Below are 13,045 nucleotides of genomic sequence, written 5' to 3'. Positions count from 1 at the left end.
GAAAAATTAGGGCTTCAAAATTGGCTTGGGACAACTTTTATATATAGAATAGATGAACTAACCTAGGTAATCAGCAGCCATATCACTCTCTCTATCTATCTACGGTATAAACACAATATCAGTCAGAACACAACACCAACGATAGAGAGAGTATCACAATGTCTTCCCCAACCAAACGCCGTGACATGGACTTGATGAAGCTGTCTGTCCTGTCACTTTTCTTTTTCGATTTTTTTTTTCTTTTTCGTTTTCTGATTTCAAAACAGAGTTTTTTGTTTCAATTTCTAATCGGGTTGTTGTGAATCAATCAGGATGATGACTGATTATAAGGTGGAGATGATCAATGATTGCATGCAAGAGTTTTTTGTTCAATTTCATGGCCCTAAAGACAGTAACTTTTTTGCATCCCTTCTATCAATTTTTTTACCCTTTTTGTCTCATCATTGCAATTGAAAATGTTCTTCCTTTAGTACTATACATTTTATATGCTTCAATTCAATGTGTGCTGTTATCTATTTGGATCAGCAGTCAACAGCTGCTGCCGACCTATGGATCATGTCTTGTAATTGTGTACCTTACTTGTTTGCTCATTTTCCTCAATGAGGATCAATTGCATTAGGATCTGTGGCTGGTTAACTCCAACACAAATTATTTCTTAACATCAAAATTTTGTTGTTGAGTGTGTCCTTTAGTTTGTGTTTATTTTTGAAATGTGTGTAAACTACAGAAGGTAAAAAGTTAAGAAAGAGAGATAAAGAGTTGAGCATTTAAAGTGTCGCATACGCGTCTGTATTTTGATCTGATGATCAAATAACACAATTGCATCTCTAAAGGTTGAACTGAAGTGAGTTTATCTTCTTCTATTTGTTTAAACTCAATTATATTGGGACTCATTGCAGGTCCTTATCAAGAAGGTGTATGGAAGATAAGAGTGGAACTACCTGATGCTTATCCTTATAAGTCGCCTTCTATTGGTTTTGTCAACAAAATTTACCATCCTAATGTTGATGAAATGTGAGTTTTCCATAGCAACCAAACCTTCATTGTTTAATAACATAACTGCTAACTTAATAACATTTTCTTATAAAAAAAAAAAAAAAAAACAGCTTCCTTGTTTAATATCATATTGAAGCAACACCATTGTCCTCAATGGAACCTCTATTGGCTGTTGCTCTAACGAATTGCTATACTCAACAGCTGATTGAAATCTTTTTCTCTGATATTCAGCTCTGGTTCAGTTTGCTTAGATGTTATTAACCAGACTTGGAGTCCCATGTTTGGTAAGTATTATTAACAACCTTACATATATTGGTGGTGATGAAATTACTATAAGTGCGCTTGCTATGCATTTGATTCAACTTTGTTTGATTGTTATTTTTGCTAACTTGCAGTTTCCTTATTTTCAATCAGATCTTGTTAATGTGTTCGAAGTGTTTCTTCCTCAACTTCTTATATACCCCAATGCATCAGATCCATTGAATGATGAGGCTGCTTCCTTGATGATGCGAGATCGTGCTGCATATGAACAGAAAGTTAAAGGTAGTAATCCTTGTTTATTCTCTCCTGTAGGAAACTGTTATGCCTGTTATAGATTTAGGTATTCTGTGTTAAAAGTACGAGAGCTTCTTCATTATTGTTGACCGTAAGTTGTCATTTTTCTTATGATTTCAATTGGGGGTGAGATATCATCAATTGGTAAATAAAAATATTTGATAGCGCAAGATTGTGCAAAATGATTCATGTTCTATATCAAATGCATCGACTCCCACCCAATACCTCAAATAATACACAAAAAGTAATGTTAGATGAAGATTCGTTTTTTTTTTTTTCTTTTCACATTAATGATCCCCTGCTGAAACCACTCCAGAAACCAATAGAATATGAATGTCTTATGTCCTCACTTGCCAACACAGATGTCAGAAGCATCCACACACTTATCGTAGTTTTACCAATTTATGTGCTATAAGCTCTAGAGGTTTGTATTCATGTTGGGAGCTGGAGTTTTACTGTTTTCTTTTTGGGTTGGAACGGGAAATTAGATTTCTCAATTTAATGATGTAGTCAAGTATACCTGCCTATAATTTATAGCAACCATCATTAATTCATTTTTCAGAAAGCAATCACGGATAGTGAAGAAAAAACAACAACCAATCTTTTTCCTACTAGGTGGTATTTCTATATGGATCAATTGATGCAAATAGTCCTGTCATGTATTAGGTCCAAAGATAGATCATCTACCTCTAAATTTCAGTTGATGATTTGACCTATATTTTTTTGTTTATCACCCTCGACCTCTAACTAATAGATTATCCTTCATCTTTGCTTCACAATCTTGCTTTTATCAATCTTAGACGAGATTCTACCATTTTCTCTACAATGGACTCTACCCTGGTTTGGTCCTCAATGAACATTTTTATAATCCTTTCTTAATCTTGTGGGATCACTCATCAAATACTTTCTTGTTTCATCTTTTGTTTGGATAAATAGTAAGCTGAATGACGTATTTGCACTGTATTCATTATATGTATTGATCAGTACTACTTGATAATAATGATAATCAGTGTACATTTGTTGTAGCCACATCAAATCATTTGTTGGCACCAGTAATAATTTGAAAAAATGATATGATTTAATGTAGCCACATCAACACGTGTGGTGTCGTGTCTGACACCCTTCAATCGGAAGTGTCAGTACTCCATGGCTCAAAGATTTACCATTAACTAATTGGAAGACACTGTGAGCTTTAGAAGCAATGCGGGAAAGTTAGTTACAGCCAACACAATTTCATTGACCGTGTTTCTGTCATTCATTAAAATTTATAGCTTCTAAGTTGGTATTGTGTCATTGATATACCAGTCACATTGTTCCCTTTTGCAAGGCTGGATCGTCTAAGAAAATTTAATGCTTAAACATATAAACATGTATTTTTGTATAGGGTAAATCATGGTCGCATAAACCTTAGATGTTGTAGTCTAGTATATTTATGCTCAGGAAGTATAATTCGAAGACCTTGCATCAAGTTAGACATTAATTGAAGACTAAATGGAGAAACTGACATAACAGTCTAAGAGATTAATTTTGATGCGGTGTCAGTGTAATTTTTTTTACACTGTCAACCAATAACAAACAATCCTTTGTAAACTTTTTAAGGTTGATATTATTAGAGTCAAATATTTTAAGGAATATGCCAGGTGTCTCCTCTTAGACTTTACATTGTTTGTGCATGTCAATTAAATGCCAAGCCTAATATCATATCTCAAAATTTTGTTCTATTCTATTTCCCTATTTTCATCTATAATTATATATTAATTTGGGCGAGACAATGAACAGAATATTGTGAAAAATATGCCAAGCCAGAAGATATTGGAGCTTCTCATGAGGAAATTTCTAGCGACGATGAGCTGAGTGAAGATGATTATGCCTCGAGTGACGACGGCATTGCTGGCAAACCTGATCCCTAGATTGTTACAATGTCTGCCTTATTTATAGTCATGATTGTACATGTCTACATGATAAGATATTGAAAGTATTGGAATTGAAAGAGACAATTTCTGAAGGTTGAAGGAAAAACCCTCACCTTTCTATCTTTCTATTCCTTGGTGGTTGTGTAAATTTATTGATTGTTTAAATGTTTCATATTTTTACTTTTGTGACTACAAGGTCCAAATTCAGAAGAGTTATTTAAAGCTGGTTTTGCATATGAATGCATTGACCTTTTCCCCTTCTTGGTTCAACTTTCCTGAAAACTTGAAGATATATGTCAATGACTTTCTCTACTATATTGTGTTTGGAAAAAGTTCTTTTCAAACGATATACTTTCTAGATAAGTAGTTAGAGATGTATTTACCTGGGATAGTATTACCACCAACATGACTCTCCCAGGAAAATAACTTGGGTTCAATTTCTGAAGTTTTCCATTTAGCAGGTAGTTTGGTTGTGCTGCCAAAAAAATAAATAAATCAAATGTCATGCTGCATACTCGAGGATTAGTCTTATAACGGAACCAAATCACCTAAGCCATTTGAATACCTTGAGGTGCCTATCGGAGGTCAAAGATTCTAATTACAACGGTTTGGCCAAAAAATTGCAATTAAATATACACAGAAGTTTAAAAAAAAAATTGACTAGTTTCATGACAATATAAAAAAAATGTCATAATCATAAATAAATTTAAGAATACACGCACAAAGAATTAACCGACATTGACAATATTGTAAAGATAGACATCTTCACTTAGACTTGAATACGGTTATGTTTGTGAGTTTTAGGTGGTGTTTGTTATCTCATCCACATCTAAAGACAAATATAAAAGGGATTGGCAAACATAACATAGATTTTCGTGGTCCCTCAACTTAATTTTAGATAACGAATTGGTCATTTATTTATTTACTTCATTTTGATCATTTTAGTCAATTTGCATATGAATTTTTAAGATTAAAATCTATTTATTTTCTCCACGAGTTCTCGAATTTTATATCTATGGTCATTCACTCATATTTGCATATGAATCTTAGATTTAAAGTTTGAAAATTTATATGCAAAACAAAACAAATTAAAAGGACAAAAATTACATGAAAAAAATATAGATGACTAAATCGCTTATATTTTTTATCTGGTACAAACTAAATCGCTTATCTTTTTTATTTGGTAAAATTAAGTTAAAGAACCAAAATGTAAAATTATGAATTTATTTACTTATATTATGCGCTCATAGTTTTCTTTTGCTTTTCACTTATATCATGAGAAAATTATGTACTAAAGAAAGATTATGAACGGTGCAATTCGTAAATTAGATACAAATGTTATGCGATTTGAAATATTCATCATCAAATAAAAATATATGGATTTATGCATGGAAAAACAAAATAAAGAATCCTCTGCGTATAAAAAGTATAACAAATTATTTGGTGAACGAAAAACACGATCTATTATATGATTCATATATTGCTCTGGTAGCCGTAATAAACAAGAAGCCCTTATAGCTCAGTGGTAGAGCGTCAGTCTTGTAAACTGAAGGTCCGTAGTTCGATCCTGCGTGAGGGCATTTCCTTTTTTTTAATTTTTTTTCTTCTGTTTTTAAGACTTAAAGCGTGAGGGCATTTCCTTTTTTTAATTTTTTTTCTTCTGTTTTTAAGACTTAAACGTGAAATATTTCTCTGAATATTTTGCTCTTGTGCTTTGAGCTTTGGCCTTTGTGTGCATTGCTTATGTTTATTTAACTCTTAAGAATTATTTTGGTTATTTGTTATTAACCAAAAAGCTACCTCTATTCTTTTGTTATTAACCAAAAAGCTACCTCTATTCTAATCAGGAACATTAACAATACATACAGTAATATGTACAACGTAGCATATGTTACCATTCGGGTTTCTTGAGTTGAGACAAAGGAGAAAACTCAGAAACCCAACATAGTATCTGTTTTAAGGTTATTTACTTATTGGGAAATGTTAACTAGTGTCCGCCCTGGGGATACTAGTTAAGGTGATTAATATGCAAACTTTGCATTGAGAAATGATGAAAAAAGGAATGTTTCACTTTAGAAAAGTCAAAAAGTTATTGTCTTTAATTAAAAAAAATAATTATTTTTAACTTTCTTAACTAGTGCCCCCGGGGCACTGGTTAACACAACCCTTACTTATTTTATATGGCAAGATTTCATAAACTTCCACCGATAATTGTTCTCTTTATAAATAGCAAGTACCGTCAGTTCATATTAACTAACCTTAACTTTAGTGGATGTTTGATTTTAATTTTAGATAGGGTAAAATTGTTTTTTAGAAATGTTGAATTTATTTTGCTCAAGAAAAAAAGTAGAATTTATTTTTATATGTTTGGATATTCTTAAGTAGAATTGATTCTCTAAAATTTGTAGTTTTTGACTTTAAACTTGATTTTTACATTTGAATTTATATATGCTGTTTAAAAAAAATTATTGTTCAACTCACACTTAAACCAAACATAAAGTATTTCACATTCAATTCACTTTAGCTAAAATCATTCAAAATCTATTTTTATTGCCGCACAAAAATCCATCTTAGTTGGGAAGACATGCTAGTTGAGTAATGGCACACGTTTCTTATGTGGTCCATATTAGAGGGGCCATGATTGTTATTGTAATATTATTTTCAAGAAGTGTGTACGTGAAAAGGCATAAGAAAACACTGTAATTAAAAGTAAAGAGAGATAATGTTTTCTCAAAACAGACATACATTAAAGATCAACTATTATAAACAGGAAATAAGCATATGTTAAAATAACCAAGATAAAAATTACATAGCAAAGATGACATCAATAAAATGCATAAAAATATGAAGATGTTAGTGTACAACAACGCCTACAGTCCACCAACATAGCACCAACAATAAGTTGATTTGGTGGAAGGAGTTAGTCTTTTACAATATGTCAAATCTCTATTTGAATTGATACCGTAAGAGTTGGCTAAATTTAGTGTCTGGCGACTCTTATAATTATATTTTTTTGGATAATCACTTTTCCAATTAGATAACCTCCATTGAAAGGAGACATGTGATGCACATTGATGGTGCACATTAATGCCTCAAATTCCCCGACATAAAATACAATTATTTGACCGGCTTTCATTAAAATCGAATCAATCAAGAGTGCCCAAGTTCGAGCCTTGATGAAAATAATATTCAAAACAAAAAAAAAAATATATATATATATATATATATATATATATATATATATATATATATATATATATATATATATATATATATATATATATATATATATTACTTGGTCCAGTGTGTTTCATTAACTAACAGTAGGAATAAACATAGCAATAGACAAAAAAAACATCTGCCGACGGTTAATTGCAATATTGGTAGAAAAAAGAGACACACTAAACATGTAAGACAACCAAATCAAGAGGAGATGAAACGCTTTCAAAAATGTAAGGTATCTCATATTGGACTTATAAAATAAGCCGTAGAAAGTTCCATGAAACAGTATAAATGGGTAGTTTTATTATCAATTAAATCTGTTGTATAATTCTGAAGTTTCTTACAAAAATGCAAAATCTAATCTCAAGAATGAATCTGAACATTTGCAATTAGTCTAGAGAGTTTGCTTAATGTTTCGCGAGCAAATATAGTATCCGGATGATCATCACCACAAATTGAACTCCTGATAAAAATGGCTTTCTTGATTAGATCACTCCCTATATCAAATTGTGCCCCTCTTAGCATAAGCTTAGCTCTAGTCTCAAGTACTGTGGCTCTACATAGTGCTAGCTCTTGCCAAAGACAAGGATTCAACTGAGCATTAGTTTGAATGGATCTCCAACAGAGTGATTTGTCGAACCACTTATCGACCGGTGTAACTAATGTTTGGTCAGCTGCTTCCAATGCATTTGTGCACAGTCGCAAGAGTTCGAGAGCGGCCGTGCATCGAGAGTATGTAATGAAAGATTGAATTGCAAGAGGCAGAACCACTTTTTTCACAAGATGCAAGAGCTCAGAAACCTCGAGCTCAACAACCGTTGGGTTATGACCGAATTCAAATAACAGAAAACATGCAGCCCACAAATGATCCAGATGTTGAGATATTGACCCTTGACTGATCACAGCTTGAACCATTGCATGTGAAGATCCAATAACTTCTCTTTTCCTAGCATATAGTTTGATGAGTTCATTGAATTGGATACATCCTTTCTTAGCACTACTCCTTGCAATGTTGAAACTTAGCAGCAGTGAAGATGCTTCTAATTCAGATTTTTTGGTGTGTGGGGAAGTGAAACCACAGGTTAAGGATTTTAGCAATCTTCTCCACAAACAAGTTCCCTTATCTTTTTTCGGTATCTTGTGTGCAGCAAGTGCTAACAATGAAACTGGAATGGGACTGGATGCAAACCATCCACTTACAAGTACCATTCTTGTTGCTAGGCTCTTAGGGCCGTCTGCGTGATCAAATACCGAGAAACAAACATCGAAGAGCTGCAGAAGAAAAGTGTTCTTCCGGAAGGCGTGAGCTTCTTTACTACTCCATGAAGACATCTCCTTCAAGGGCATCCTGTTTATGGTATCTAAGAGTCTGCTTGGTGTTATAGGTAACTCTGATAAAATTCCACCAATAATGGCGAGGCCTAAAGTTAACCTTCCAAGCTTCTCCTCAATTGTTCTCAGAGCATCAATCTCAGCAACTGTGTAGTCCTTTCCACTTGGTAACATTAGAGACATTGCTTCAACTCCAGATAAGTATGAAAGTTTTAGCGGTTCCAAGTTCATGACGCGAGGAAGGCACGTTGATATGATCACATGAGTCTCTCCCCCGAAACGAGGGAGAAGATCCATCACAAGTTTGTGATCCCACCAATCAGTTTCGCTTTCCAAGTTATCAATGATCACAAGATACGGAATGTTTCTCATCATTTCTTTGCGAACTCTAGAAATAGCTGCTGCTTCATGCTCTTCAAATCCTTTTATACTTGTTTTCTCCAAACTATTCTCAACACTCACATCAACTTCTAAAAATGACCTGAGGTTTAGATAGTTTTGCTTTATATACCTACTCTCCCCTCCTATCCATAGCACCATCTTGTATCTTTGGTGAAATCTATAAGCAAACTCGAGAATGAGTTCAGTTTTTCCAATTCCTGAATCTCCTGATACACATGCAATACCTTTCCCATACAAAACCTTCACTCCTCTTTTCTTCCTACTATACTTACCACTGCGTTTGAGCCTCGAACGGTAGTGCCGCTGAGCAAACTCAACACTTTGCATTTCAATCTCTTTTTCTGACTCCTTCCACAAAACTGGTTCTTTCTCCTCCCTGCTACTTTCATTTCTTTCATCTAACACACTACTCTTGCCCCTACCAATGGTCAAATGCCTTCTTTTCGATCTTGCCTTGAGTTCAATATAATCTTGCTTTGAATCTCCAGTAACATCACCAAAAAGCATAAATTCCAACTGAGAAAGCTCTTTCTTTCGACCGATAAAATTCTCGTTACGAGTGAAAGGTAACTCCTCTTCCTTAATTTTCTCTTTCCATTTTCTCAAATGCTCGGCGACACTTCTTCGGCCTAACCTCATTGCTAACAATGTGACAGTCTCAAGTATACAATCTCGCCAGTTTCCATCCTGAGCTTCCAACTTCCATTCTTCGACCCGAGAGAGGGCATGGACAGCATCTTTCCACTCCTGCTTCAACCCTCCATACAAAAGCCAGAGTTCTCCTCCATGTTTTTCCCACAACTCACCCCTTTTCTCAATTATATCCCTTACAAGACAATCAAATGGACTCAGATCAAAGTATATCGGGACCAAATTCTTCTTGCTGGAGAAAAATTTCAGCTCCTCAATGGTATATGGATTCTTGAAAGACTTTTTTGTTATAATTACTATACCAAAAGAAGCAACGTCCATAGCCTTCTCTGCAATGACAAGCTTGTTGGAGTTCTTACATGAGGCCCTATCTGATACAAAGCAACTGATACCGTGAATTTCTAACTCAGCACACAACCATTTGGAAAATCTTACAAGAGGAGGCTTTCGCCCATGTAATCCAATGAAAACATCACAACTCGTCAATCTGTAAGAAGAAATTGATCTTGAACCTGGTGGTGTTGACGATGATTTTTGGTTTCTACCTTTCTTACTTCGCCTCTCTTTCTGTCCAGAATAGCAATCATCATAGGGATGGCAGTAACCAGATATGGTGCTACTAGAGATACCTACCGAGGAAGATATACGGTCGAGTCTCTGCATATCACCTGAAGTACAGACAGCTGGAGACGCAGCAGCCACATCAGAGATAGTACATTTTTGTTCTGGAACCACTGAACTTGTGCTAGTGGAAGCAGCAGCAGCAGCAGCATCTAGATGAATTCTGTCATTTGAAGCTTCAGGTCTCAAAGTATCTGATAAATGACACGACGACGTTCTTGGAGAGAAAAACGGTGACTGATTGGCTGAAAAGAATGCCGAAGACGACGAAGACATATTCCTTAAACTCATTGCTGCCAAAGGTCCAAAGGTGGAGGAACTTTCTTCTTGAATATCCATACTTGCGGTTGCAAATAATCTGTCTCCCAATTAGGGAAGATATCAAATCCCATGCACCAACTGTAGTTGAGATAATGTTTTCATCAGTGTCATGATATGCATTTTCAATCATCCAACATACCATATAAAAAAAAAAACTGAATGTTCTACTTTTGTACTATGTTTATGTTGCCATTGTCACTTAAAAAATAAGTCATTATTAAAAGAACAAAGTAAAAGAAGGAAGAAAAAGCCAGACAAAGTGGGTCTTTTAACAAAAAGTTAATAGTGCAACAACCATCATCTAAGGTTATATAAATCAATCTTATTATAGATCTCCAAATTTTCAAAAAGAAAAAGAAAATTGAACACTGTCAATTCATAAACAGTAATTATCATTAGTGGGAAACAACAAAGTCAACTCAAATGGAATTTAACTTTAGAAAAAGGAGTTTGAAACTAAACAGTACAATCAAACAAAAATGTAACATCAGGTTGAGACATTTACTGTTGTTGATTACACAAAATGAGTACAAAAATCATAAAAACACAAATCTTTGTAAAGTAATTCATTCACCACCCAAATTCAAATAAAAAAAACTATATGATACTAATATAATTGATTAGAAAAAAAACAACTACATTTTATGATTCAGATCTGAATAATACTTACTTACTTACTAGTCTGAGAAACTGTAACACACCAGACCGTACATTTACTGTTTTGCTTTCAACCAACAAACCAACGAACGAATCTCTGCAAAGGTCAAAACAGATTAAAAACAATAAAATTACAAAACAGTGACAACTAACTCAAAACAAACTAAAAAAACAAAAAATTAAGAAAAAGTATAACATTACTATTATTGTCAAAAACGTTAACAATGGCAATGAGTGGAGTGAAAAAAATCAACAATGATGTCAAACTCAATGACCCATTTAATAAAATTAATAGAAAACGATAAATTCATTGATAATGAAAGCAAAAGCACTAACCTTTATAAGAAACGGAGAAAAAACCAAAAAAAAAGTCTAGTTTTTTTTTTCTTGATTTAAATAAACAAATATTTGAATGTTTATTTATGATTGGTTATGATGATTTGTGTATGGAAGATTGATTGATTGATTAAGAAAATGGTGAGAAAGGGGGGAAGGAGAAGAAGAAGGCAATGGATCTGACTGAGTTGGGTATGGTGAAAACGAAGTAGGCTCCACAACTATTTATATACAAGTGTTAAATGTTGATGATGGCCACTATCATTTTAGCATTTGGATTCACATTGTGTTACACTTTTTTTCTTTCTTTCTAGTTAGTGTGTGTCAATGTCTAAATTGGTACAAACACAAAACAACTAGATCTATTTTATTTTATTTTATTTTTATAATACAAAGTTTAGACCAATTGAGTTGGGAAGATTCATCCGGCTAGGTCAGACATCAAAGTTCAATCAACATGAATAGATCAACAATAAAAAAAATATGTTCATGTTTGATAGTGAAAGTTGAACACGCCTTTTATATCATTTGAATCAACTTTTTATGAATTGAGTTGATATTCGTTGACAACAACAAAATCTATTTGATTCTATATAGATATAAATCAACTTATTTTGATGAATTATCAAATATAAATCAAATTAATTTCTGATAGAGAATAAATTTGTTTCTAAAAATTAACTTAAAAAATCTAATTTGATCTATAATTTCTTTTGGTTCTATGTATTCGGAACAATCTTATTTAAGGCCTTCTAAAATAATCTTCTTTTTTGTCAAAAAAAAAAAAAAAAACTTCTTTTAACGCATTATTAATTGATATTAAATACAAATATTTTCAAATATTGATTCGTTACGTTATAAGAATTTAGATTTTTTTTTAAGAAAGGAGTTTAAACTCTTTTGATAGACTCAATCTTGTTGTCATCGTGAGCTTGGCTCAATTGGTATGGACAATGTATAATATATGCAACGTCCGGTGTTCGAATCTCAGCTACCACAAAAAAAAAAAAACTCAATCTTGTCTTGTTAGTAATTTTATCCATGTTTTAGATTTTTAATAATCAAATTTGTATTTTTAATTTTTAGAAACTGTTATGGACCGAGCAAACGTGCGCATTTCAATAGGCCCAATACCAAAAGGTCTAAATCTAGTGTTTGTGCCATTTTTACTCGCAACACACCCCTTACGCGGGGAGGGGGGGGGGTGCTTTGAGCAAACGGAGACTCGGTCAAACCGAATGATAACGTTTCCTCCCATGACTCCTGCGAATTTCACTCTACGGTTACGATACCCACGAATCCGTAACCGCCCATGTCTGCCTTACAATGACGGTTCTTGCACCTCCACACTATATAAAGGGGACTCTTAGCAAGCCCCAAGGTTATATTCTCTCTATTCTCCTAACCCCTGTTTTAAAACTCAACAGGTACACACACGACACACCCCACCGTTTCAGAGGAAGCAACCACCCTAAAACACAACATCGATAGTCACCTTCTGATCAGTTCGATAAGAAACTAACAAAATGATCTATATTTACTTTATATTTTTTGTGATGGGGTAATTTGGTAACCTACTCCTCTCTCTCTCCTTTTTCGGGATCCTTTTGTTTGTTTATTTGTGTGTCTCTATGGGAGCTTGAAAGGCATAAGCTTTGATTACGATAGTCTGGAGCAAAACGTGGGGTTTTGTACTTTACTTCCGTTTTTTTTTAACAATTGTTTTGTACTTTGCGATGCATAGAGCTCTGAGGTTCTAAAGGAGGAATAATAATTTTATGGTTTTTCTTTGCCCCTCATAATAAAATTTCTCTCATTGGAATATTTGACAACAGATTCTTTTATAACTTGCTATATAATAATAATTAAATTAAATCAAATCCCATTGTTCTATTTTATGTTTTTGAAAGGAAATCCCAATTTTATTTTATTTTGTTTATAGAAAATCTCATTTTTGGATGAGTTTTTTTTTTTTCAATACAAAGGGGCCGAAACTCAAAAGAAAATAAAAACCAGAGAGTCTATTAGTCAGGGTCAAC

At 33.5% G+C, this 13,045-nt stretch overlaps 2 protein-coding genes and 1 non-coding gene across 5 annotated transcripts; 2 read left to right on the top strand and 1 right to left on the bottom strand.

Annotated features, from left to right (window-relative positions):
- The first annotated feature begins 93 nt into the window (after window positions 1-93).
- Window positions 94-3,721, top strand: LOC146934198 (ubiquitin-conjugating enzyme E2 4-like). The gene is made up of 6 exons (XM_085706083.1): window positions 94-202; window positions 312-391; window positions 900-1,014; window positions 1,228-1,280; window positions 1,411-1,539; window positions 3,331-3,721. The coding sequence occupies exons 1-6, from the start codon at window positions 159-161 to the stop codon at window positions 3,459-3,461; spliced, it is 552 nt and encodes a 183-aa protein (XP_085562209.1). The 5' UTR covers window positions 94-158; the 3' UTR covers window positions 3,462-3,721.
- Window positions 3,722-4,972: 1,251 nt separating this feature from the next.
- Window positions 4,973-5,044, top strand: TRNAT-UGU (transfer RNA threonine (anticodon UGU)). The gene has a single exon. It is a non-coding gene; the product is annotated as a tRNA-Thr (tRNA).
- Window positions 5,045-6,959: 1,915 nt separating this feature from the next.
- LOC146934196 (Disease resistance protein (TIR-NBS class)) lies at window positions 6,960-11,205 on the bottom strand. 3 transcript variants are annotated; one of them, XM_085706064.1, is made up of 3 exons: window positions 11,007-11,205; window positions 10,684-10,767; window positions 6,960-10,091 (listed from the first exon to the last, which is right to left on the bottom strand). In XM_085706064.1, the coding sequence occupies exon 3, from the start codon at window positions 10,029-10,031 to the stop codon at window positions 7,050-7,052; it is 2,982 nt and encodes a 993-aa protein (XP_085562190.1). In that variant the 5' UTR covers window positions 10,032-10,091; window positions 10,684-10,767; window positions 11,007-11,205; the 3' UTR covers window positions 6,960-7,049. The 3 variants fall into 3 exon arrangements, with proteins under 3 accessions (XP_085562190.1, XP_085562191.1, XP_085562192.1); XM_085706065.1 differs by having other exon boundaries at window positions 10,688-10,767; XM_085706066.1 differs by having other exon boundaries at window positions 10,692-10,767.
- Between the last annotated feature and the right edge of the window lie 1,840 nt (window positions 11,206-13,045).

This window comes from Medicago sativa, chromosome 4, assembly GCF_051527215.1.
Source record: "Medicago sativa cultivar Bolivia chromosome 4, Bolivia_mono, whole genome shotgun sequence".
Taxonomy (NCBI): domain Eukaryota; kingdom Viridiplantae; phylum Streptophyta; class Magnoliopsida; order Fabales; family Fabaceae; genus Medicago; species Medicago sativa.
This window is presented reverse-complemented; position numbering and strand designations above follow the sequence as displayed.